Source organism: Thalassophryne amazonica, chromosome 11 (genome assembly GCF_902500255.1).
Source record: "Thalassophryne amazonica chromosome 11, fThaAma1.1, whole genome shotgun sequence".
NCBI lineage: Eukaryota > Metazoa > Chordata > Actinopteri > Batrachoidiformes > Batrachoididae > Thalassophryne > Thalassophryne amazonica.
Window position 1 is genome coordinate 69898651 of NC_047113.1, and position 24780 is coordinate 69923430.

The following is a 24780-nucleotide window of genomic DNA, read 5'->3' on the forward strand; positions in this document are numbered from 1 at the left end:
ATCATTCCTCTTAAGTTAGACACTGTCCAGACATGCCAAAGGACAGAGAGAGAAAAGGTCAAAAATTTACTAACCATATCCCTCATGTAAGGACTTACAGTAAGCTGACCATAGATTCTATAACAAAATAAGTAACAAAAAACAAAAACTATGAAGAACATTTCCATTGATCAGTAATTGATTATTTATGATGGAAAATGTTCCAAAACAGGCAAATTTTGTCAGCTTCAAATGATTTGTTTTGCTGTTCTAGTAGTTCAGATATATTAAATTAATGATAACAACAGCAATCAGAGATTTCACATCACCTCCAAAATTCAGTCTCCCATGCCCTAATATCTGTCTGTTGTGCTTATATGATGAGAATCCATGAAGTAGTTTTGGTATAATCCTTCAAAGCCTACATAAAGGGAAATCTTGTTCCAGAATCTGGATCTGGATCCAGATCACCTCAAAAATTTTAACTGAGTCTTCCATGGCCTAATATGTATCCATGCTGAATGTATCTGTGCTGTATCTGTGCAGAAAGCCCTCTCAGTATGTGGGTACCCACGATGGTCCCTGGACAAAGTGCAGAAGTCCCAGAGAACAAAGAGACCAGATAGACAGGAGACGGAGACAAGAAGAAGAGGAGTGTCTCTCCCTTATTTAGCAGGAGTAGGGGAAAAACTACAGAGGATCTTCAGACAGCACAAAATCCCAGTTTACTTTAAACTGGTTAACACCTTGAGACAGAAATTAGTTCACCCTAAGGACATGATCCCTAGTTACAAACAGAGCAATGTAGTGTATTCTATCAGATGTCAGGAAAACTGTAACGAACACTACATAGGTGAAACGAAGCAACCTTTACACAAAAGGCTATACCAGCACCGCAGAGAGGGCGCCAGTGGACCTCAGTCTGCGGTTCACCTCCACCTTAAAGACACTAACCACACGTTTGAGGACAAGGAAGTTAAAATATTAGCCAGAGAGAAGAAATGGTTTGAGAGAGGGGTCAAGGAGGCATTCTTTGTGAAACGTTTGAAACCCAGCCTTAACCGGGGAGGGGGTCTGAGACACACTTTATCCCCTGTTTACAATGGAGTACTCGGGTCAAAGGAGTTTCAGTCTTTTGTTCATGGTAATGAGTCATTCACGTCATCAAGAGAGCCATCAGAAAGGCATCCATCCCATCATTAGAGGGACAGCTGTCCTGCCATTAGGTGTGCTAACTACAGCACAATAGTTGCTAATTAGAGCTACTGTTTAGTCACTAGCCTATAGCAGTCTGCCTCTGAGTAGGAGGGGTCTGGTTAGGTTTAAAACTCCAGCTTTTGTTGGCTTCTGTTTTATTCTTCTCTACAAGAGTCAGACAGAAGTCAGACTTCCAGAGCAAGTATTTTAGCTGAGGAAGTTTCTGCGATTTGAAGCGAAATGTCCTCGCGTCAAGCAACCCAGTCTAGTCGAAGATTCAAGCTTCTCTACTATCTGTGCTGAAAATTTAATCAAAATCCGTGATGCAGTTTTGACGTAATCCTTCAAATCGTATATAAAGTGAAATCTTGATCTAGAATCTGGATCCAGATCACCTCCAAAATTTAATGAAATCTTCCATAACCTAATATGTATCTGTGGTGAAAATTTGGTGAGAATCCGTGAAGTAGTTGTGATGTAATCATTCAACGACTATATAACGTGAAACTTGATTCAGAATCTGAATTCAGGTCTGGCTCACCTCCAAAATTCAGTGGAGTCTCTCATGCCCTAATATCTGTCTGTGGTGCAAATATGGTGAGAATCCGTGAAGTAGTTTTGACATAATTCTTCAAAGCCTACATAAAGGGAAATCTTGATCCAAAATCCAGATCCAGATCCAAATCACCTCCAAAATTTAATTGAGTCTTCCATGGCCTAATATGTATCTGTGCTGAAAATTTAATCAAAATCTGTGATTCAGTTTTGACGTAATCCCTCAAAGCCCATATCAAGTGAAACTTGATCCAGAATCTGGATCTGGATCCAGATCAACTCCAAAAGTTAATGGGTTCTTTAAACCTCTGGGGTCTGAGGGCATTTTCTGGATAGTTCACTCGCCTGGCATAAATGTTTTATTTCTGTTAACAGCTCTCCCTGCATCCCACAATCAAGTTTTATGTCTCTTTTTTTCAGGACAACCTGTACTTTCAGAATATATATGTTTTTGTTTTGTGTTTTATAAGTGTAATAAAGGTTTACAATCAAAAATAGGCAAGGAAAAAATACAGCGAAAAATAATTTTCCACACACATGTATTCAAAACACACAGCAAACTATAATAAACAACTGTTTGACACTTTATAAAGGTCATTTGAGGTCTTGTGTGAAAGGCTGTATAACAAAAATGTTCAAACAATAAACAAAATGCATAAACACATAAACAAATGCACATTTTGAACAATATATACAAAATGGTTTATGCGTTTTGTTGTCCATTGATATGGTAAACAGTGCTTTACGCAGAGCAAGCAACAGAGTTATCCAGTAACATTCACATGCAAACTAGTGGAGCAATCCTGATAGTTACACACTCTTTGTTTGAGCACATGAGCTTGTCATGAGTGGCTCTCCGTGTGTTCCTGCTTTCACTGATGGCTGTGCGTAATGGTGCAGGGTGCACTGAGTATGTACTAATAGTATGCACTCATTGGAGCACCCAGGGGGCTATTCAAACGGGCCAACTAGTAACATATCACCCATCAAAAGGATCTTTGGCTTTTCACGTGAGGTAAATCTGCCCTACGATTTGATTTTGGAAAACCATGTGACAGTGAACTAGTTCCAATTGGACACTCACATTGTGCATGTCATCACACAGCTTCTATGAGGAGTACAAAGATGGCCGATGGCTGGCTCGAAAGTCCGTGGAGTTAACTTTTCAGCAAAAAAAAAAAAAAGTAAGTTTCTATCTCATATCATTCAAAAGTTATTTATAATTTAGTAAAGCTTGGTCTCAGCCATCGTATACGACAGTGTCGGCCCCAGAGGGTTAATAACCTAATTAATATCTATCTGTGGTGAATATTTTGTCAAAATCCATCAAGTTATTTTGATGTAATTGTTCAAAGACTGTATAAAGTGAAACTTGATTCAGAATCCGGATTCAGGTCTGGCTCACCTCCAAAATTCAGTGGAGTCTCCCATGCCCTGATATCTATCTGTGGTCCAGATTTGGTGAGAATGTTTGAAATTCTTTTGACATAATCCTTCAAAGTGTATATAAAGTGAAATCTCAAGCAGAATCCAGATTCGGATCAGGATCACCTCCAAAATTTAATGAAGTCTTCCATGGCCTAATATGCATCTGTGGTGAAAGGTGAAAATTTTGTCAAAATCTGTGCAGTAGTTTTGGCATAATCCTGCTGACAGTAATCCTTCAAAGCCTATATCAAGTGAAATTTGATCCAGAATGCGGATCTGGATCCAGATCAACTCAAGAAGCTAATGGGTTCTTCAATGGCCTAATATCTATCTGTGGAGAATAATTTGTCAAAATCTGTGCAGTGGTTTTGACGTAATCCTTCTAACAGACAGACAGACAAATAAATGCAGGTCATTTTATTACATCCTTGGCAGATGTAAATGGTAAATGACTGCATTTCTATAGCACTTCAATAGATGATAGATATATATATGTAATAAGAACTATAAGTCCAAATTTGAAGGCTTTTCTTGATAAATTACCATTACCATAAATTAATTCAGCAGATTGTCAAACTAAATAGTAAATGGACTGCATTTATATACCACTTTTCCATCTGCATCAGATGCTCAAAGTGCTTTACAAATAATGGCTCACATTCACCCCAATGTGAGGGTGCTGCCATACAAGGCGCTCACTACACACCAGGAGCAATAGGGGATTAAAGACCTTGCCCAAGGGACCTTAGTGATTTTCCAGTCAGGCTGGGATTTGAACCGAGGATCTTCTGATCTCAAGCCCAACACCTTAACCACTAGACCATCACCTCCCCTAGTTTTAAAATATTTTTTTTCTCACAACCAGCTGACAACCATGGATTGTTTTCAGTATATTTTGACTGCAAGTAAACCAATAGTTGACAAAACCTGCACAGCCATCAAATTGGGTTTTACTAGAAAGACACAAATGACTACAGTTTAGAGAGTATTTTGTAAAAAAAAAAAAAAAAAGAAGTATAATAAATGAATAATAAAATGAATAAATAAAACATGCAAAGATTAAAAAATAATAAAATCAACAGAAATAAATAAATACAGCATACAAAAGATAAAACCAATAAAATCAACCTGGATAAAAAACAGTAAAAACCAAACAATAAAACAGAGGACCGCACAACTCACGCAGTGTTAAAAACCAGACAATAAAAGTGCATCTTCAGATGAGACTTAAAACACTCCACTGTGGGGGCTGTCCGGATGTTCGGGATGATCCCGCCCACGTGTATATCTTATCTCCGTTATGTTGTGTTGTTGGAATTTGAGGATTGTTCTGGGGAATTTGAGTGCACTGTCTCCTTATTTTATTTATCTTTGGTTTTTGTTTATTGGTGTTGTAAGATTTTTGTTTTAGATTTTTTTTCTCCCCTTGTTTGTCTGATTAAATGTTTTTAAGCATTTGTTCCTTGTTGTTGTGTGGGCCGCCAGAAGAGGAGGTACTGCTGGCCCACCACCAGAGGGCGCCCTGCCTGAAGTGCGGGCTTCAGGCACGAGAGGGCGCTGCCGCCACGGACACAGCCGGGGTGACAGCTGTCACTCATTATCTCCTGACAGCTGTCACTCATTCATGCTTCATCATCTCACTCCATAAAACCCGGACGTCATCTCCACCTCATCGCCGAGATATCGTCAAACCGTTCAGGTAGTATTCTCAGCCTTGAAAGTGAACTGTGTATCAGTCTGAACTCTTTTTTGCAGCCGTTTTGACGTGGTGTTCCGTGTCTGTGAGACCGGCGTTCGGTGTGACCAGCAACGGCTCCGCTGCACACCTCTACCAGATAAGTGGGTAGACAGGAGCTGCACGAGTGTGTGTTAGAGGTGGAGGTGGAATTCCCACCGTTGTTGCTACTGGGTGTGCACACACCCATATCTTATTGTCTCTGCTCCCTCCCAGCAGTACCAGATCCGACCTTCGAAGACGGTGGCCACCTGGGGACTCGGGACTTGGCGGCTCCAGTATTCTCCGGGTTCGGTGGCGGAGGAAATCGTGTGGTTCTGGTTCATCTCAGGACAGATGTCTTCTATCCTCGAGCCTGCCCACACGTCACCCTTGTGATTGACTGTCTGTAAAATTTCACATTCCTCTGTGTTGTGCTTATTCACAACAGTAAAGTGTTCATATTTGACTCTTTCATTGTCCGTTCATTTGCGCCCTCTGTTGTGGGTCCGTGTCACTACACTTTCCCCAACAGGATATCTCGGCCAGCGTCATGGATCCCGAGGGGCGTCACCCATCTGTTGGACAGCCAATGGAAGAGCAGGGTGCACAGGCGTCTGCAGGAGGCATGCTCGGTGAGTTGCAGCAAATCCTCACCGCCTTTACCGCTCGGCTGGATTTGATGACCGAGCAAAACGTCATCCTTAATCGCAGGATGGAGGCTCTCACCGCACAGGTGGAAGCGCGTGATCAGAGCACTGCTGCGGCTCCTCCTCCTGCTGACCCTGTGCCCGATATTAACGTTCCACTGGTCGTTCAACGAACCCCCCCACCATCCCCTGAAGCATACATAAGTCCCCCAGAGCCGTACGGGGGTTGTGTGGAGACGTGCGCGGACTTTCTGATGCAGTGTTCGCTTTGCACAACGACCCGTGATGTACGCGTCTGACGCCAGCAAGGTGGCTTATGTTATTAACTTGCTTCGTGGTGAGGCACGTGCTTGGGCTACAGCGCTTTGGGAGCAAAACTCACGGCTCCTTACCTCTTATACTGTGTTTGTGAGGGAGTTCAGAACAGTGTTTGATCACCCTAACAGAGGAGAGACCGCTTCAACAGTGCTGCTGTCAATGCGACAGGGGCGCCGGAGTGCAGCCGAATATGCAGTCGACTTCCGCATCATGGCTGCGAGGTCTGGCTGGAATAACGTTGCGCTCCGCGCCGCCTTCATAAACGGACTGTCGTCAGTCCTGAAGGAGCACCTGGTAGCTAAGGAAGAACCGCGGAATTTAGATGGACTTATCAATCTCGTTATACGGTTAGACAATCAGTTGGAGGAACGCCGTCGGGAGCGAGATGAAGGACGTGGCCGGGCACGCGCCGTCCCTCTCCCTTCCAGGTTCGAAAAGGTTCCGCCCTCCCCACGCTCCACAGCCTCAATGCTCCGTGTGGCTACAGCTCCCCCTGCTGACGAAGCTATGGACACGAGCAGGGCCACATTTAGACCACCTAACAGACAGAGGAGGCTGGCCCGCGGGGAGTGTTTTGTCTGCGGTTCTAATGAGCACCTGCAGAGAGACTGCCCCAAGCGGTTAAACACCAACGCCCGCCCCTAGAAACTGGGCTAAGGGTGGGCCAAGACATTTACGTGGGACATACACATATTTCCACACGACTCCCAGTTACAATCCTAAGCGGGGATTTAACCCTTCAAGCCCCAGCACTGGTGGACACGGGGTCAGAAGGGAATCTGCTGGACAGCAGATGGGCAAGGGAGGTAGGGCTCCCTCTGGTGGCGCTTCCTTCGCCATTGCAGGTGCGGGCACTAGATGGCACCCTTCTCCCTTTAATCATGCACAAGACACAACCTGTAACTCTGGTGGTGTCTGGAAATCATCGGGAGGAGATCGAGTTTTTTGTGACTCCTTCTACCTCCCGCGTGATTTTGGGCTTCCCATGGATGTTGAAGCACAATCCCCGGATCGATTGGCCGTCTGGGGTGGTGGTTCAGTGGAGCGAAACCTGCCATCGGGTGTGTTTAGGATCCTCGGTTCCTCCCGGTTTATATGCTATGGAGGAGGTCAAAGTCCCTCCCAATCTGACGGCGGTGCTGGTTGAGTACCACGATCTTGCTGATGTCTTCAGCAAGGATCTGGCACTCGCCCTTCCCCCGCACCATCCGTACGATTGTGCCATTGATCTGATTCCAGGCGTTGAGTTCCCGTCCAGCAGGCTGTACAACCTCTCACGACCTGAGCGCGAATCAATGCAGACCTACATCCGGGACTCATTAGCTGCCGGGCTGATCCGGAACTCTACCTCCCTGATGGGTGCAGGTTTCTTTTTTGTGGGCAAGAAGGATGGCGGACGGTTCGCAACCGATACCCGTTGCCGTTGTTGGATTCCGTGTTCACCCCCCTGCATGGAGCCAAAATCTTTACTAAGCTGGATCTTAGGAATGCGTATTACCTGGTTCGGATCTGGAAGGGAGACGAATGGAAGACGGCATTTAACACCCCGTTAGGTCACTTTGAGTACCTGGTCATGCCGTGCGGCCTCACCAACGCCCCCGCGACGTTGCAAGCATTGGTTAACGACGTCTTGCGGGACTTCCTGCACCGATTCGTCTTCGTATATCTGGACGATATTCTCATCTTTTCTCCGGATCCTGAGACCCATGTCCAGCATGTACGTCAGGTCCTGCAGCGGTTGTTAGAGAACCGACTGTTTGTGAAGGGCGAGAAGTGCGAGTTTCACCACACGTCTTTGTCCTTCCTGGGGTTTATCATCTCCTCTAACTCCGTCGCCCCTGATCCGGCCAAGGTTGCGGCGGTGAGAGATTGGCCCCAACCAACAAGCTGTAGGAAGCTGCAACAGTTCCTCGGCTTCGCTAATTTCTATAGGAGGTTCATTAAGGGCTACAGTCAGGTAGTTAGCCCCCTGACAGCCCTGACCTCTCCAAAAGTCCCCTTCACCTGGTCGGATCGGTGCAAAGCCGGGTTCAAGGAGTTGAAACGACGGTTCTCTACTGCGCCAGTTTTGGTGCAGCCCGACCCTAGCTGCCAGTTTGTGGTTGAAGTGGACGCCTCTGACTCAGGGATAGGAGCCGTGCTATCCCAGAGCGGAGAGACCGATAAGGTTCTTCACCCGTGTGCCTACTTTTCTCGCAGGTTGACCCTGGCTGAACGGAACTATGACATCGGCAATCGAGAACTCCTTGTGGTGAAAGAGGCTCTTGAGAAGTGGAGACACCTGTTGGAGGGAGCGTCTGTGCCATTCACAGTTTTCACTGACCATCGGAACCTGGAGTATATCAGGACCGCCAAGCGGCTGAACCCCAGGCAAGCCCGCTGGTCACTGTTCTTCGGGCGTTTTGACTTCTGGATCACCTATCGCCCCGGGACCAAGAACCAGAGATCGGATGCCTTGTCCCGGGTACACGAAGAGGAGGTCAAAACTGTGCTGTCAGATCCACCGGAGCCCATCCTGCCTGAGTCCACTATCGTGGCCACCCTCACCTGGGACGTGGAGAAGATCGTCTGAGAGGCCCTGGCATGAAGCCCGGACCCGGGAACTGGACCAAAGGACAAACTATACGTCCCACCAGAGGCCAGGGCTGCGGTCCTAGACTTCTGTCACGGTTCCAAGCTCTCCTGTCATCCGGGGGTGCGAAGGACCGTGGCAGTTGTCCGGCAGCGCTTCTGGTGGGCGTCTATGGAGGCCGACGTCCGGGAGTACATCCAGGCCTGCACCACCTGTGCCAGGGGCAAGGCTGACCACAGGAAGTCCCAAGGACTGCTCCAACCGCTTCCTGTGCCTCACCGCCCCTGGTCCCACATCGGCCTGGATTTTGTCACGGGCCTCCCACCGTCCCAGGGCAACACCACCATCCTCACGATAGTGGACCGATTCTCCAAGGCAGCCCACTTCGTGGCCCTCCCGAAGCTCCCTACAGCCCAGGAGACAGCGGACCTCCTGGTTCACCACGTCGTCCGTCTGCATGGGATCCCTACTGACGTGGTTTCAGATCGTGGTCCCCAGTTTTCCTCTCATGTCTGGAGGAGTTTCTGCAGGGAACTGGGGGCCACCGTGAGCCTCTCGTCCGGGTACCATCCACAGACGAACGGGCAGGCAGAACGGGCCAACCAGGAGTTGGAACAGACCCTCCGCTGTGTGACATCCATGCACCCGATGGCCTGGAGCAACCACCTGGCCTGGATCGAGTATGCGCATAGCAGCCAGGTGTCTTCTGCCACCGGCCTCTCCCCGTTTGAGGTGTGTTTGGGGTACCAGCCCCCATTATTTCCTGTGGTTGAGGGAGAGGTCGGTGTGCCCTCGGTCCGGGCCCACCTTCGGAGGTGCTGTCGGGTGTGGCGCACCACCCGTTCTGCCTTGTTGAAGGCCCGGACGAGGGCCAAGACCCATGCAGACCGCCGGCGGTCCCCGGCCCCTGCATACTAGCCCGGGCAGGAGGTGTGGTTGTCGACAAAGGACATCCCGCTTCAGGTACAGTCGCCGAAACTAATGGACAGGTTCATCGGACCTTTCCGCATCCTCAAGGTCCTTAGCCCTGCCGCAGTGACCTCCAGCTCCCAGCTTCACTGCGGATCCACCCAGTGTTCCACATCTCCAAGATCAAACCACACCACACCTCACCCCTCTGTGCTCCCAGTCCGGCGCCGCCTCCTGCCTGGATCATTGACGGCGCGGAGCGGCGGCACAGGAAAAACACCTCCGTGTTGATAACCATTTGTAAAATCCAGGCGGCTTTTGATGGCTTTCAGTGGAGTGAGTATATGAGAAATTGTTTAACAGCTGGACATGTTCCAACTTGTCTTTAAGGCTTCCAACAGAGGTGTTTTTCCTGTGGCGGAGCGTCGCGGAGGCTGCGAGCCGACGCGCGGACCCGTCCGCACGTCTTTCATTAAAAAAAATCTCCTTTAACAGTGGAATATCTGGATAAAATGCTGAAACCGACTTCTTCTGAAACTTCTCTGTTCTCTCACGACGTCCTGGATCAATAGAGCCTGAAATGTGGAGGTTTTCAGCATGAAACAGGCTGATGACGCCGCCTGAGAGCGCTGAGCGACGTCTCGCACCCTGGGAAGTCCTTAAAGCGACAGTGTCACCTCAAAATCTCTCATCAGCCGTTAAAATTTTCACTGAAAACCAGCTTAATTTTTCGAACCGTGTCCACTTCGATGTGTCTCACAGGTTTAGAAAAAATTTTGATCAAACAAAGCGCCAGTCTCTCAGCAACTTCTCAGACAAAGGAATTCCGACGAGGGGCTGGACGACTCCTCCCACAAGGAGTGCTCACAGGCGAATGACGTCACCGACAGGCATGGAAAACTCACGCATGCGCACGAGGGTTCAAGCATGTCTGACGTAAAAACATATGAATGAAATCCATATAGTTTTTGAAAAAAATAAAAAGGACCTATACTTTATGGACAGCCCTCGTAAATAGCAATGCACACAGAGCAAGAAGGGGCACTCAGAATGCAACACCCACATTAATATATTTGACACTGAACTGTGTAAATTATTTTTCTGATTCAGTGATATTATAATATATGGTTCTATGTGGCCTTGACATTTGATCAGTTTTGTCCAAAACTAACATACAACCCTTCTCCCATATTTCAATGACAATGACTACACATTGAGTTAAACCATCTGTAACCTTGTTTCACCTTAAACTTTGTCAAAGATCATGTGATGAATGGAAAGGCGACACACAACTTCATATTCGTGCTTAAAAGTAACTACATGGTGTACATATGGTATATCTTCAACCATTTTTCAAAATAGTAATTACTTCTTCATCAAATCCTTGGCAAAGTGGCTGGCAAAGGATTCGCCCTCTTTGTGACTGTGGTTCGCTGCAGCAGATCAGAGATGACTCTGCATCAAAATCGTTATTCTAAATCTCCTCTTCAGTCATAGTGCAACAGATAAGAGAATATTGTGTGTTTATATATTTTACCCCATAACATTCAGTCACAGATAGTCCAAACTATACCTTTTTGGAATTGTTATGATCAAGTGAATAATGTGATATAGTTTTCAATATGATTAGAGCATCTTTTAATTTTGACCCCTGTGTAATTATTTAATTGACTCATACCTGGCTGCCTATTGAAAATTCAGGTGGCTAATCTCTAATTTCAAAAGAGTTCATGTCTAAGGAGTATTTGTGCCGGATTTGATGCTTTATCACTATTTGAATGATTGTTATCTGCTGCACTGTCAAGCATGTGGCTTGTGACCTTGATTTTTAACCTTTTTTTTTCAAAAACAAATCATTGTCCTTGGCTGATGCTCAAACATTCCATCATACTTGGCCAAACTCAGATCTCCTCTCTTCCAGTTATTTTTCTCAATCAGGCATAAACAGACTTGCAGGACCAAAAACAACAGAGACAAAAGTGGTGCTAAAAAGCACCACAAGTGGCTCCTCTATGAATAGAAAATAACCAGTATTCATAAGGGAACCACTTTTGGTGTTGCATAGCACTATAGTGCTACAGTATATAGCATATATATAAAAAAAAATTGATTGATTGATTGATATCAGTATTTTATTTTCTGCAACATGGCTCAGAAATCACTGCAATCCAAACTCCAAATCCTTCCAAACCACATATATATTTTACGTTTATGGTGGGAGATTTTGTGAACAAGGAACTATTAAAAAAAATCCCACAAATGTTTATCTTTTCTTGGCTTACATAAGTTCAAATAAATCTGTACTGCAAAAGGGAGCATACCTTTCTTTGTGTTCATTCACACTTCAGTCTCAACAAGGATAATTAAAATTTTATACCTTGACTGAAATTGATTTTGGAAAGTAAGGACCGTGCGGTCAATAATTGAAGTGCAGCTGTAAGTTTTAGAGCATGCACAGTGGACAAACTGATTTACATTTGTCATGCACAATTCAGAGGAAAATGTCCGTCACTAATCTGCATGTTGCATGTACTTCGCTAGTTAAAATAAATAAATAAATAAAAATCTAGTAAGAACATGTAAGTTGCCCGTAAACACAAGTGATACAACTGTAAGTTGATTTTTGCTGTCAGTTCATCATATATTTGCCAAACGTTAACTTGTCAAATGAATAAACAATTTAATGGAGTCTTCCATAACCTAATATGTATCTGTGGTGAAAATTTGGTGAGAATCCGTGAAGTAGTTTTGATGTAATTGTTCAAAGACTATATAAAGTGAAACTTGATTCAGAATCTGGATTCAGTTCTGGCTCACCTCCAAAATTCAGTAGAGTCTTCCATGACCTGATATCTATCTGTGGTGCAGATTTGGTGAGAATCCGTGAAATGGTTTTGACATAATCCTTCAAAGTGTATATAAAGTGAAATCTTGATCCAGACTCGGATCCGGGTCACCTCCAAAATTTTATGAAGTCTTCCATGGCTTAATACAGAGCCATGGAAGTGTCATCGCAAAATGTTTTGGATGTGGAGAGAATGTGCCCACGTTTTGTTATACTGTGCGCATGTTTTAAGCATTGCTTGAGTAAAACAAAGGCACGATCTACTTAAATGTGGCCACAATTAGTAAAACGTGCACTCAATATTGTCTTGACACATAAATGTTGGCTATTAGCCAACAAAACAGGAGACAGCGTAATACATTTCCCCATTAGAAATGGATCTGGTCAGGGTATGTCATCATGGTTTGGGCACACAAGGACATATAGAGAACTCCACCTACCCAGCATGGCATCATCTGGAGTTTAAGCACATTAAAAAGGATGCTGACGGCGAAGCGTCTCCTCGTCGTGAGGATGACAGTTTAGCTCATATTATGGAGTTCATTTTGAACGAAAGGAAAACGTGCGCTCGCTTTATTAATTCAAGGGCTCGATTAAAGGAAAACATACACACGTTTTTGTTGTGTGGGCCGCTGAAGAGGAGGTACTGCTGGCCCACCACCACAAGATGGCGCCCTGCTTGAAGTGCGGGCTTCAAGCACGAGAGGGCGTCGGAGCGACCAGGAGTGACAGCTGTCACTCATCATCCGTACCAGCTGTCACTCATCCACTACTCATCACCACCACCATAAAGACCGGACTGCAACTCCACCTTCCCGCCGAGAAATCAACTACCAATCAGGTAATTGTCTCTGCTGACTCATACATTGAGTAATAATCTGAACTTCTGTTGCAGCCGTTTTCCTGGTGCTTTCCTTATCTGTGGGATTGGCGTTTGGTGTGACAGCGACCCCAAACCAGATAAGTGGTTAGACAGGAGCTGCACGAGTGTGTGATTGGAGGTGGAGGTTCTCCCTCCTTACTGCATCTGGACTGTCTTTGTTCTCTGCCAGCAGTACCGGGTGTGACTGCTGAAGACAGCGGCCACCTGGGGTGCAGGGCTTGGCGGCTCCGGTGTTCTTCAGCTCCGTTGGTGGTGGAAGCTGTGTGGATCCGGCTTCTCTCTCGCCAGGCGTCTTCTATCGTCGAGCCTGCCCACACGTCACCTGGTGTATGATTGACAGTCACTATATTGTTATTGTCTGTACATCGTTGTGTGATTCACAACATTAAATTGTTACTTTTGGGTTATCCATTGTCCGTTCATTAACGCCCCCTGTTGTGGGTCCGTGTCACGTCACTTTCACAACAGGATTTCTCGGCCAGCGTCATGGATCCCGAGGGGCGTCAACCATCGCTTGAACAGCCAATGGGAGAGCGAGGTGCACAGGCGCCAGCAGGAGGCGTGTTGGGTGAGCTGCAGCACATCTTAACCGCCTTTACCGCTCGGTTGGACTTAGTTACCGAGCAGAGCAGTGTTCTCAATCGTAGGATGGAGGCTCTCACCGCCCAGGTGGAAGCGCGTGCTCAGAGCGCTGCTGCAGCACCTCCTCCTGCAGAGTGTGCCAGAAACAGACATTCCGCTCGTCGTTCAACGAACCCCCCCACCTTCCCCTGAAGCATACATAAGCCCTCCGGAGCCGTACGGAGGCTGTGTGGAGACGTGCGCGGACTTCTTGATGCAGTGCTCGCTCGTCTTTTCACAGCGTCCCGTCATGTACGCAGCAGATGCCAGCCGGGTGGCTTATGTGATCAATTTGCTTCGAGGAGAGGCACGCGCCTGGGCTACGGCACTTTGGGAGCAGAATTCACGGCTCCTAATGGTTTATACTGAGTTTGTGAGGGAGTTCCGACAGGTGTTCGACCACCCTCATAGAGGCGAGACCGCTTCAAGTGTGCTGCTGTCGATACGTCAGGGGCATCGGAGCGCAGCGAAGTATGCAGTTGACTTCCGCATCGCGGCAGCGCGAGCCGGCTGGAATGCTGTTGCGCTGCGCGCCGCCTTTGTAAACGGACTGTCTCTGGTCCTTAAGGAGCACCTGGTGGCGAAGGACGAGCTGGCTTATCAACCTGGTTATACGGTTAGACAACCGATTAACGGAACACCGACGGGAACGAGACGAGGAGCGTGGCCCGGCTCAAGCCGTCCCTCTTCCTCCCGGGTCCGAAAGGAAGCCGACTTCCCCACGCTCCACTGCCAGGGCTCTCCATGTGACAACAGCGCCCCCTGCTGACGTTGCTATGGAAATGAGCAGGGCCAAAAAACGATCAGATCAGAGACAAAGGAGGCTGATCCGTGGAGAGTGTTTTCTCTGCAGCTCTCCCGAGCACATACAGAGAGAATGCCCCAAACGGTCACAACAACAGCACTCGTCCTTAGAGACTGGGCTACGGGTGGGTCACAACACCCACGTGGGGAACCCCCGACGTTCTGCACGAATCCCAGTCACGATCCTGAGTGGGGATCTAACCCCTCACGCCCCAGCACTGGTGGACACGGGGTCGGAGGGGAATCTGCTGGATAGCAGATGGGCAAAGGAGGTTGGGCTCCCTCTAGTGGCCTTACCGTCACCACTGTCGGTGCGGGCGCTAGATGGCACCCTTCTTCCACTAATCACACACCAGACACAGCCAGTGACATTGGTGGTGTCTGGGAATCACAGGGAGGAGATTGTGTTTTATGTAACACCTTCTACCTCCTGAGTGATTTTGGGTTTTCCATGGTTGTTAAAACACAATCCCCGGATTGATTGGCCATCTGGGGTTGTGGTTCAGTGGAGCGAAACCTGCCACCGGGAGTGTTTAGGATCCTCGGTTCCACCCGGTGTGACAGCTAAGGAGGAGGTTTTTGTCCCTCCCAATCTGGCGGCGGTGCCAGCCGAGTACCACGACCTTGCTGACGTCTTCAGCAAGGATCTGGCACTCACGCTGCCCCCGCACCATCCGTTCAATTGTGCCATTGATTTGATACCGGGCACTGAGTACCCGTCCAGCAGGCTGTACAACCTCTCACGTCCGGAACGCGAATCAATGGAGACCTACATCCGGGACTCGTTAGCTGCCGGGTTGATCCGGAACTCCACCTCCCCGATGGGTGCTGGTTTCTTTTTTGTGGGCAAGAAGGACGGCGGACTCCGTCCATGCATTGATTACAGAGGGCTGAACGAGATCACGGTTCGCAACCGATACCCGTTACCTCTGTTGGATTCAGTGTTCACGCCCCTGCATGGAGCCCAAATTTTCACGAAATTGGATCTTAGGAATGCTTATCACCTGGTTCGGATCCGGGAGGGAGACGAGTGGAAGACGGCATTTAACACCCCGTTAGGTCACTTTGAGTACCTGGTCATGCCGTTCGACCTCACCAATGCGCCCGTGACGTTCCAAGCATTGGTTAATGACGTCTTGCGGGACTTCCTGCATCGGTTTGTCTTCATATATCTAGACGATATACTCATCTTTTCTCCGGATCCTGAAACCCATGTCAAGCATGTACGTCAGGTCCTACAGCGGTTGTTGGAGAACCGACAGTTTGTGAAGGGCGAGAAGTGTGAGTTCCACCGTACTTCTTTGTCCTTCTTGGGGTTCATCATCTCCTCCAACTCCGTCGCCCCTGATCCGGCCAAGGTTGCGGCGGTGAGAGATTGGCCCCAACCAACGAACCGTAGGAAACTACAACAGTTCCTCGGTTTTGCGAATTTCTACCGGAGGTTCATCAAGGGCTACAGTCAGGTAGTTAGCCCCCTGACAGCCCTGACCTCCACAAAAGTCCCCTTCACCTGGTCGGATCGGTGCGAAGCCACGTTTAGGGAGTTGAAACGCCGGTTCTAGACTGCACCAGTTCTGGTGCAGCCCGATCCCAAGTGCCAGTTTGTTGTTGAAGTGGATGCCTCTGACTCAGGGATAGGAGCCGTGCTGTCCCAGAGCGGGGAGTCCGACAAGGTTCTCCATCCATGTGCCTACTTTTCCCGCAGGTTGAACCCAGCTGAACGGAACTATGACGTCGGCAATCAGGAACTTCTTGCGGTGAAGGAGGTTCTTGAGGAGTGGAGACACCTGTTGGAGGGAGCATCGGTACCATTTACGGTTTTCACGGACCATCGGAACCTGGAGTACATCCGGACCGCGAAGCATCTGAACCCCAGGCAAGCCCGCTGGTCGCTGTTCTTCGGGCGTTTTGACTTCCGGATCACCTACCGCCCTGGGACAAAGAACCAACGATCTGACGCCCTGTCCTGGGTGCACGAAGAGGAGGTCAAGACCGAGCTGTCAGACCCCCCTGAAACCATCATCCCAGAGTCCACTGTCATGGCCGTCCTTACCTGGGACGTGGAGAAGACCGTCCGGGAGGCCCTGACACGGAGCCCGGACCCGGGGACAGGTCCGAAGAACAAACTGTACATCCCACCAGAGGCCAGGGCTGCGGTCCTTGACTTCTGTCACGGTTCCAAGCTCTCCTGTCACCCAGGGGTGCGAAGGACTGTGGCAGTGGTCCGGCAGTGCTTCTGGTGGGCGTCTATGGAAGCCGACATCCGGGAGTATGTCCAGGCCTGCACCACCTGTGCCAGGGGCAAAGCTGACCATCACAAGGCCCAAGGCCTCCTCCAGCCTCTGCCTGTGCCTCGTCGCCCCTGGTCTCATATCGGCCTAGACTTTGTCACGGGCCTCGCGCCGTCCCAGGGCAACACCACCATCTTAATGATAGTGGACCGGTTCTCCAAGGCGGCCCACTTCGTGGCCCTCCCGAAGCTCCCGACGGCCCAGGAGACTGCAGACCTCCTGGTCCACCACATCGTGCGTCTGCATGGGATTCCATCAGACATTGTCTCGGATCATGGTCCTCAGTTCTCCTCCCAGGTCTGGAGGAGTTTCTGCAGGGAACTGGGGGCCACCGTCAGTCTCTCGTCTGGGTACCACCCCCAGACGAACGGGCAGGCAGAGCGGACTAACCAGGAACTGGAGCAGGCCCTCCGCTGCGTGACCTCCACGCACCCGACGGCCTGGAGTGACCATCTGGCCTGGATCGAGTACGCTCATAATAGCCAAGTCTCATCTGCCACCGGCCTCTCCCCGTTTGAGGTGTGTTTGGGGTACCAGCCCCCATTGTTTCCACTGGTGGAGGGAGAGGTCGGGGTGCCCTCGGTCCAGGCCCATCTGAGGAAGTGCCGTCGGGTGTGGCGTACCGCCCGCTCTGCCCTGCTCAGAGCTTGGACGAGGGCTAAGGCCCATGCAGACCGCCGGCGTTCCCCGGCCCCTGCATACCAGCCCGGGCAGGAGGTTTGGCTATCCACTAAGGATATCCCCCTGCAGGTGGAATCCCAGAAACTTAAGGACAGGTACATCGGACCATTTCCAATACTCACAGTCCTCAGTCCGGCCACAGTGAAGCTGAAGCTGCCAGCTTCACTGTGGATACACCCCGTGTTTCATGTGTCAAGACTCAAGCCCTGCCATACCTCCCCACTGTGTGCCCCGGGACCAGCGCCGCCTCCTGCCCGGATCATTGACGGGGAGCCCGCGTGGACGGTACGCCGGCTCCTGGACATCCGTCGAAAGGGCCGGGGGTTCCAGTATCTGGTGGACTGGGAGGGTTATGGCCCCGAAGAGCGCTCCTGGGTGAAGAGGAGCTTCATCCTGGACCCGGCCCTCCTGGCCGACTTCTACACCCGTCACCTGGCGCCCGTTGAGGGGGGGGGTCCTGTTGTGTGGGCCGCTGAAGAGGAGGTACTGCTGGCCCACCACCACAAGATGGCGCCCTGCTTGAAGTGCGGGCTTCAAGCACGAGAGGGCGTCGGAGCGACCAGGAGTGACAGCTGTCACTCATCATCCGTACCAGCTGTCACTCATCCACTACTCATCACCACCACCATAAAGGCCGGACTGCAACTTCACCTCCCCGCCGAGAAATCAACTACCAATCAGGTAATTGTCTCTGCTGACTCATACGTTGAGTAATAATCTGAACTTCTGTTGCAGCCGTTTTCCTGGTGCTTTCCTTATCTGTGGGATTGGCGTTTGGTGTGACAGCGACGGCTTCGCCTCACACCCCAAACCAGATAATTGGTTAGACAGGAGCTGCACGAGTGTGTGATTGGAGGTGGACGTTCTCCCTCCTTACTGCATACAGACTGTGGGATTACTGAGTGTGCGTCCTCACACTCATCTGGACTGTCTTTGTTCTCTGCCAGCAGTACTGGGTCTGACTGCTGAAGACAGCGGCCACCTGGGGCGCAGGGCTTGGCGGCTCCGGTGTTCTTCAGCTCCGCTGGTGGTGGAAGCTGTGTGGATCCGGCTTCTCTCTCGCCAGGCGTCTTCTATCGTCGAGCCTGCCCACACGTCACCTGGTATATGATTGACAGTCACTATATTGTTATTGTCTGTACATCGTTGTGTGATTCACAACATTAAATTGTTACTTTTTGGCTTATCCATTGTCCGTTCATTAACGCCCCCTGTTGTGGGTCCGTGTCACGTCACTTTCACAACAGTTTTATTAATTCAAGGGCTCGATTAAAGGAAAACATACACACATTTTATTAATTTGAGGGCGCGATTAAAGGAAAACGTCTGCACGAATTATCACGGCCATTAAAACATGCGCACGTTTTATTAATTTGAGAGCACGTTTTATTAATTCGTGGGCTCAATTAAAGGAAAACGTGTGCACAAATTATCATGGCCAGAAAAAAATATCACTTTAAGTGACCTCTCCTGGGTTCCGTGGCTTAATATGTAACCATGGTGAAAATTTGCAGCGAATCCCTGAAGTAGTTTTGACATAATCCTTCAAAGGCTATATAAAGTGTAACTTGATCCAGAATCTGGATCCGGATCCAGATCACCTCCAAAATTTAATGGAGTCTTCCATGGCCTAATATGGAGCTGTGTTGAAAAATGAATCAAACTCTGTGATGCAGTTTTGACGTAATCCTTCAAAGCGTATATAAAGTGAAATCTTGATCCAGAATCTGGATCACCTCCAAAATTTAATGGAGTCTTTTATAACCTAATATGTATCCGTGGTGAAACTTTAGTGAGAATCCGTGAAATAGTTTTGATGTAATCGTTCAAAGACTATATAAAGTGAAACTTGAATCAGAATCCGGATTCCGGTCTGGCTCACCTCCAAAATCAGTGGAGTCTTCCATGACCTAATACCTACAACTGTAAGTTGATTTTTGGCTGTCAGTTCATCTTATTTTTGCCAAAAGTTAACTTGTCAAATGAATAAACAATTGAGACCTTGATGCACATTTGCACAGCTTTTGTCACCATCTAGTGGCCAATGCGAGCATTTCAGCGCTACTGGAACATTTCCTACTTTATGCACAAAACTTAGTGAAAAAGGCATGTATAAATGTCAGAAATGAATGTTTTTGTGTTTTTTGTGTTTTTTTTTTTTTTTTAGCACACAGAGCTTTTACCTCCCAGGATTAACACATACGAGGTCTCTCAGAAAACTATCCGACCTTTTTATTTTTTAAAAAAACTATATGGATTTGAATCATGTGTGATTGCATCAGCCAAGCTTGAACCTTCGTGCGCATGCATGAGTTTTTTCACGCCTGTCGGTTGCGTCATTCACCTGTGGGCAGGCTTTGAGTGAGCACTGGTCCACCCCCCGCGTCGCATTTTCATTGTCAGGAAAATGGCTGAGAGATTGGAGCAGCGCTGAATCAAATTTTTCCAGAAACTGTGAGAGACAGCCAGGTGGAAACCATTCGGAAGATTCAGACGGCTTTTGGTGAAGATACTCTGGGCGTCACACAGATTAAGGATCATTACAACCGGATTAAAGATGGCCCACAGCGCCGCGCTCCGAGCGGCCATCGACAGGCTGAAACGACCAGATCATTTCCAAACTGAAGGCTGTGTTGATCCGGGATGTCATCTGACTACCAGAGAAATTGCAGAAGAGGTGTACATCAGCACTTTTGCGGCAAATTCCACTGTTACAGGAGATTTTGTAAAGAAAGACGTGCGGAAGAATTTGCACGTCGGGACAGAGCCGCCCATGGCACACAACAAAAAGCACGTCCGTGTTGGAAGTCTCACAGGACAAGTTGTGACATGCCCAGCTGTTACACAATTTCTCGGATACTCACTCGACTGAAAAGCCACCGAAAGCCGTCTGAATCTTCCGAATGGTTTCCAACACGGACGTGCTTTTTGTTGTGCGCCATTGCGGCTCCATCCCAACGCTCAAATTCCTCCGCACGTCTTTCATTACAAAATCTCCTGTAACAGTGGAATGTGCCACAAAAGTGCTGATGTACACCTTTTCCACAATTTCTCTGGTAGTCAGACAACGTCCCGGCTCAACACAGCCTTCACTTTGGAAATGATCTGGTCGTTTTAGCCTGTCGATGGCCCCTCAGAGCGCGGCGCGCCCTGCGCCACTGTGGGCCGTCTTTAATCCAGTCGTAATGATCCTTAATCTGTGTGACGCCCAGAGTATCTTCACCAAAAGCCGTCTGAATCTTCGAAATCGTTTCCACCTGGCTGACTCTCACAGTTTCTGGAAAAATTTGATTCAGCGCTGCTTCAATCGCTCAGCCATTTTCCTGACAATGAAAATCCCATGAGGGGGGTGGACCAGTGCTCACTCAAAGCCTGCCCACAGGCGAATGACGCAACCGACAGGCGTGAAAAAACTCACACATGCGCACGAAGATTCAAGCTTGGCTGATGCAAGCGCACATGATTCAAATCCATATAGTTTTTAAAAAAATAAAAAGGTTGGATAGTTTTCTAACAGACCTCGTATATATTCTTTTGAGAGTTTTACAGTTCTCGACACAAACGTTTGCAGGAAGGACAGACTTTCTCCTGAAAAGCACAACTAACAGTTGTGGAAAAATTTTAAATGACGAAGCTGATCAAAGCTGCTGAGGTAAATGTTAACACTGTGACATGCTGTAAATAAATGGCCAAGAAAGTTGCCGCAATGTGTGCCTGTGTAATTAGGTACAGATGGCTTTTTGATACATTTACAGCTGTGCTGTCAATTAGTCTTCTGAATTAAAGTAATCATCTTGCCGCATGATTGACTGTATTTACCGAGACAGTTAACGTTTATCGAATCCTCTCTGCGGATTAAAGCACGACAGCACATTGGGCTTAATACCAACCTTCAGAAATGTTCTTATTGGTTCCTAAGCAGTCCACATTCGACCCGGCACTGTCCTTGACTGTAATCTCTTTATTAACATTCAAACAGCACTACTTTATCAGCGATTAAGTCATCAGATAAATGAGGCACAAACACTGTGCTCTTCATAATGACTCACTGCTAAATGATCTGATAAAGTCTGAAAAACGTGTGCAGCCACTTTCTTCGTTGAAGAAAACAGTTTTCGCCTCAGATGCAGTGACTCCTGTTTGGCAGAAATACTGATCACCACGACTGCCATGAGTAAATGTTGTCAAGTCTTACCATAGTAGTTTCCTGGATGGAGCCAAAACTGTTGATGAAAATGTTCACTCTGTCTTCAACAGGAATTCCTAGATTACAAAACAGAGAGGAAAGAACATTCATAAGAGACTGACTGAAGGAGAGACTATTGTGCTGCTCACATGCTCTGGAATGGGGTTCAAGGTGCTTGGAGATTGCTGTGCAAGAAACCTTATAAATCAATTTCAACACGAATGAGCTCGATGAGACCTGAAAGTCCCATCAAGAGAGGGAAGACATTTAATGTTGGTGTTGATCAGAATCCAGATGTGGAACCTGGACCAGTGCCTTTCTTTGATTTATATACATGACGCACCATGGATTCTGTTTTAATCCTCTTCTGTAAAAGCTTTCAGACAATCTCCAGTGGTGTGCATTTGTGAATTCTAAAGAGTGCAACCGTCAGATGCAACTTATACAGGTGGGTTTATGACACGAGTACACCCCATTATTATGTATACACTGAACAAAAATATAAACCCAACCCTTTTTAGTTTTTGCTCCCATTTTTCATGAGATGAAATCAAAGATAAAACGTCTTTCTATATACACAAAAGACCTATTTCTCTCAAATACTGTTTACAAATCTTTCTAAATCTGTGTTAGTGGACACTTCTTTGCCAAGATAATCCATCCCACCTCACAGGTGTGGCATATCAAGATGCTGATTTGACAGCATGATTATTGCACAGGCGTGCCTTAGGCTGGCCACAATAAAAGGCCACTCTGAAATGTGCAGTTTTGCGCAGGTTGTTGATCGTGGATTGTTGGTTCACTCCTCTTCAATGGTTGTGCGAAGCTGCTGGATATTGGCAGGAACTGGAACACGCTGTCATATTCACTGATCCATATACTCTTTACTCACACTCACTCATCTTCAACCACTTAGTCCAATCATGGGTCGCAGAGGCTGGAGCCTATCCCAGCAGTCATAGAGCATGAGACGGTGTATACCCAGGACAGGATGTCAGTCTGTCACAGGGCCACAAACACATTCACACCCACTCACATACCTATGGATAATTTAAAGATTCCAATCCACCTAACCCGCATGTCTTTGGATGTGGGAGGAAACCGAAGCACCCGGAGGAAACCCACGGAAACAGGGGGAGAACATGCAAACTCCACACAGAAAGGCCACAGGCGGGAATTGAACCCATGACCTTCTCGTTGTGAGGCAACAGTCCTAATACACTTTATACCCATATACCCTTCATATACATACATACATACATACATACATATATATAGACCACAAACTCACCCTTGAACAGCCCTGTACCGAACTCAACGTCCCGTACCGAAACGGGTCAATACAATACAAATACATGTATCGTTACACCCTTTATATTTTTATATGTATGTATGTATGTATGTGTGTATATATATATATACAGTAGTGTTCACAATAATAGTAGTGCTATATGACTAAAAAGATTAATCCAGGTTTTGGGTATATTTCTTATTGTTATATGAGAAACAAGGTACCAGTAGATTCTCACAAATCCAACAAGACCAAGCATTCATGATATGCACACTCTTAAGGCTATGAAATTGGGCTATTAGTAAAAAAAAAAAAAAAAAGTAGAAAAGGGGGTGTTCACAATAATAGTAGTGTGGCATTCAGTCAGTGAGTTTGTCAGTTTTGTGGAACAAACAGGTGTGAATCAGGTGTCCCCTTTGAAAGCCTGAGGAAAATGGGACGTTCAAGACATTGGTCAGAAGCACAGCGTATTTTGAATAAAAGTTGACTGGAGAGGGGAAAACTTATACGCAGGTGCAAAAAATGATAGGCTGTTCATCTACAATGATCTCCAATGCTTTAAAATGGACAAAAAAACAGAGACGCATTGTTGTGTGGGCCGCTGAAGCGGAGGTACTGCTGGCCCACCACCAGAGGGCGTCCTGCCTGAATGGCGGGCTTCAGGCACGAGAGGGCGCCGCCGCCTCACAGGAGCAGCTGGAAATGACAGCTGTCCCTCATCACCACCTGACAGCTGTTCCTCATCATCACCATCTCCATAAAAGCCGGGCAGCAACTCCACCTCCCTGCCGAGATATCAGTCTACCTGGAAGGTAAAATTCTCAGCCACTGTTGTGCCGAATGCACGTAATCCTTTTCTGAACTATTTGCAGGAGTTCCTGTACTTCTATTTGCAGCTGCGAGCTGGGTTTTGTGGACGGTGGAGGAGTGATGACCTTCACTCCTCGCTCCACATACGATAAGTAGTGGTTCAGGCTCTGCCGTTACATTGTTCCTGAGTTGGAGGTGGAGGTGTTCCCTCCAAGTGGAAAAGAACTGTTTGCTGATTATTTTGCTGGGTGTGCACACACCCACCATAAACTGTTTTTGCTTCCTGCCAGCAGTACTGATCTGACAGCTGGAGACGGTGGCCACCTGGGGATTCAGGACTTGGCGGCTCCGGTGTGTTCCAGATCCATGGGCAGTGGAAATCGTGTGGGACCCGGCTCTTCTCTGGACAGACGTCTTCTATCCTCGAGCCTGCCCACACGTCACCTCATATTACTGACTATTGTTCTAAATTGCATTTGTCTGTTTTTTCCGTTGTGCACGTTCACAACATTAAATTGTTGTTTTTCGGCTGATCCATTGTCCGTTCATTTACGCCCTCTGTTGTGGGTCCGTGTCACTACACTTTTCCCAACAGGATATCTCGGCCAACGTCATGGATCCGGAGGGGCGTCAACCATCGAGTGAGCCACCAATGGCAACGCAGGGTGCACGGGCGCCAGCAGGAGGCGTGTTAGGTGAGCTGCAGCAAATCTTAACTGCCTTCACTGCTCAGTTGGACTTGGTGACCGAGCAGAATGTTATTCTCAATCGGAGGATGGAGGCTCTCACCGCCCAGGTGGAAGCGCGCACGCAGGGCGCTGCTGCAGCACCTCCTCCTGCTGTTCAGGCGCTGAATACAGACATTCCAGTGGTGATTCAACGAACCCAACCCCCCCCTTCCCCTGAAGCATACATAAGCCCTCCGGAACCGTATGGAGGTTGTGTCGAGACGTGCGCGGACTTCTTGATGCAGTGTTCGCTCGTCTTTTCACAGCGTCCTGTTATGTACGCATCAGATGCTAGCCGGGTAGCTTATGTGATAAATC

General features: G+C 48.0%; 1 protein-coding gene and 1 pseudogene across 3 annotated transcripts in view; one reads left to right on the forward strand and one right to left on the reverse strand.

Annotated features, from left to right (window-relative positions):
- LOC117519696 overlaps nt 1-24780 on the forward strand; it is a 366295-nt pseudogene that overhangs the window by 291025 nt on the left and 50490 nt on the right.
- Nucleotides 1-24780, reverse strand: part of glrbb (glycine receptor, beta b) — a 107506-nt gene that overhangs the window by 34447 nt on the left and 48279 nt on the right. For all 3 annotated transcript variants that reach the window (XM_034182106.1, XM_034182105.1, XM_034182107.1), the window contains exon 4: nt 21643-21710. In XM_034182106.1, the coding sequence (XP_034037997.1) occupies nt 21643-21710 (68 nt within the window). The remainder of the gene's footprint in view (nt 1-21642; nt 21711-24780) is intronic.